The sequence below is a fragment of the Pollachius pollachius genome (assembly GCF_949987615.1).
Source record: "Pollachius pollachius genome assembly, chromosome: 14".
Lineage (NCBI taxonomy): Eukaryota > Metazoa > Chordata > Actinopteri > Gadiformes > Gadidae > Pollachius > Pollachius pollachius.
The window spans coordinates 1755800-1758299 of NC_136947.1; the positions used below are offsets into that span (position 1 = coordinate 1755800).

General features: G+C 51.2%; 1 protein-coding gene across 2 annotated transcripts in view; it reads left to right on the plus strand.

Annotated features, from left to right (window-relative positions):
- nfatc4 (nuclear factor of activated T cells 4) overlaps positions 1 to 2500 on the plus strand; it is a 16221-nt gene that overhangs the window by 2486 nt on the left and 11235 nt on the right. For both annotated transcript variants that reach the window (XM_079751029.1, XM_079751030.1), the window contains exons 2-3: positions 843 to 1003; positions 2020 to 2500. The exon at positions 2020 to 2500 is cut by the window's right edge and continues 56 nt beyond it. In XM_079751029.1, the coding sequence (XP_079607155.1) occupies positions 843 to 1003; positions 2020 to 2500 (642 nt within the window). The remainder of the gene's footprint in view (positions 1 to 842; positions 1004 to 2019) is intronic.

Genomic DNA, 2500 nt, shown 5'->3' on the forward strand with positions numbered 1-2500 from the left:
GTACTTTTGACAAGGCAAAAGTATTTCAGATCACTTCAAAGAAGGTGATGGAGAAATCTTCTTAGATGGAGACAGTGAACCCCCCTGGTATAACTACAGAAAGATTTGTATTTCTCCTTATTTCGCCCCCTCCCAATAATCATCCTAAAGTTACATTTGGCCCCTTAAAAATGTTGATTACCCTTAAGCAAGATAATTGACCCCTTTTGGTGCCAAGAATGCCAGCCAGTTCTTCCTGAGCCATAACCAGAGTGAGAGAGAGAGAGAGAGAGAGAGAGAGAGAGAGAGAGAGAGAGCGAGAGAGAGAGAGAGAGAGAGAGAAACAATGAGAGACAGAAATAGAGAGAGACAGAAAACTAGAGAAGGATAAGAGAGAGAGAGTGAGTAAGCGAGAGAATTCCCCCTTCACAGAATATCCTTTTCTATGAAAATAGTTTTCCGCGCATCGGGCTGGTGTTGTTTCTCATCGTGGTTTCAGTGAAACTCCAAGGTTGGCTTCTGTTGCTTGACAACCGGCAGCATGTCAACAAGCAATACTTCTTAATCTATTCCTTTTGTAAAATAACGCGCCAGCAAAATAGCAACACAACAGGCAGCTCAGACAGCAGCTTCCAGACCGGCGCAATAAACATGTTAAGAGTTTCAATTTTCAATGTGGGGTTTACTATTTCTAAACCTAAAAAAACACACACCCACACACACACACGCACACTCACAAGTAACATGACATTAATGAAAAGCAGGGACGAATCATCGTTAAGTAAGCACATCTTATCCATTAGTCTTGTAAGTGTTTGTGTGCTCAACCTATCCGCTCATCGGCTCGTTTCCATTGGTTACAGAGAGGCACCTGAACGCCTCTCAGGGAAACCAGCCAGTGGGCATCAGCGGCCTGTCGCCCTCGGCCAATCAGAGGGCCGGGATGCATTCCCCGCCCCCCCGGAGAGCCCTGGTGAGAGAGTTCAGCGGCACGTACGAGAGCCTGCCAGCCCGATCCGTCCAGGTGAGGGGACTTAGACTTAAACTTAGACTTAAACTTAGACATAGACTTAGACTTTCTTTATTGTCGTTCAATAAACACACCATCAGTGCACACGTTCAACGAAATTTCGTTACCTTGTCTCGCGGCGGAGTGGACACTTAAATGTACAATGTATTCAAATATTCACAGAATATAAAGTGCTGGTAGGATTTAAAATGACTTAAGTGTATAAAAAGCGCGTAATAATAAAAGAATAAAGTGACATAGTGATATTGCACTATCAGAGGTAGCAGCGTGTTGCAGTGCAGTGAGGATCCCATGGAGGTTTGGGGGTACGCGGGTGGGGGCTGTAACAGTCCATAGTGAAGCTTTATCTATTGGACTGGACTGCGTCTCTTAACGGCTCTAACTGAGCCCTCAGCTACCATTTCTACTTTAATCAGGCCCTTTCACCTGCCGTACAGGTAGGATATTAGAGATGCAAAGAGAGAGAGAGAGAGAGAGAGTGCAGAAGAGAGATTTTCAAAGCTAAATACCCAAAATATTAATAACTCGCATGTGAATGGCTGGCAAGTTAAATTCCCCTGGACACATCGTGGATTGGAGGCCTGAAATGAGTAGGGAGCCTTTCAAGATGAAAATTGGCTGATACAGTGGCAGGCGCATTCAATTGAAACAGATATTCTCAAAGAGCATTTCACTCACTAATAGCTGGCAGATGGCTGTGGTATTTCTAACCAAATAACACTTGATTTGCAGCACTTACATCTTATCTACAGTCCCTTTAAGGCAGACAATGAGGAAGCCCTATCTGTGTGTTGTCTACAGCGGCGGCTGTTGGCGTGGGAGTCGCGCTAGATCCACCTTACGAGAGTGAACACGTGAACAGTCGTTCACCTTTAAGTCGAACATATCTTAGCATGTCAATAGAAAAATAAATTCCCCAGGCGTCTACCTTTCAGTGCAGTGATTGGACGCTCGGTTGGGTGCAGCATGCTGATTGGACACTAACCCACTCAACCTTCCCCCCCCCGCAGCTGTCGGAGTCCCGTGTGATGGAGTGCCCCAGCATCCAGATCACCACCATCTCCCAGGACGACGGCCCCGCCCCGCTGGGCTCCCACCACTGGGACACGGGCGGCGGCGGCGGCGGCGGCGGCGGCGGCGGCGGCGGCGGCGGCGGCGGCGGCGGCGGCGGCGGCTGGGACCGCGAGCGCCTCTACCTCCCCCTGCTGGACCCCTTCTCTTACCGCGACGGCGCCCCCGGCTCCCTCAGCCCTAGCCCCGCCTCCAGCCCCTCCTCCCGCGGCTGGCTAAGCCCCGCCTCCAGCTGCGACTCGCTGCTGGTAGAGGAGGAGGACCTGGTGCTCTCGCCCTCCTCGCGGCCCACCTCGCCGGGGGGCAAGAAGCGGCGCAACACGCCCCTGGGGTCTCCCTGCACCTCCCGCCGGGGCAGCTACTCCTCTGAGGAGCCTCACGCCGACGGCCAGGACCCCGCCCCTCTGTCTCAGGCCCCGC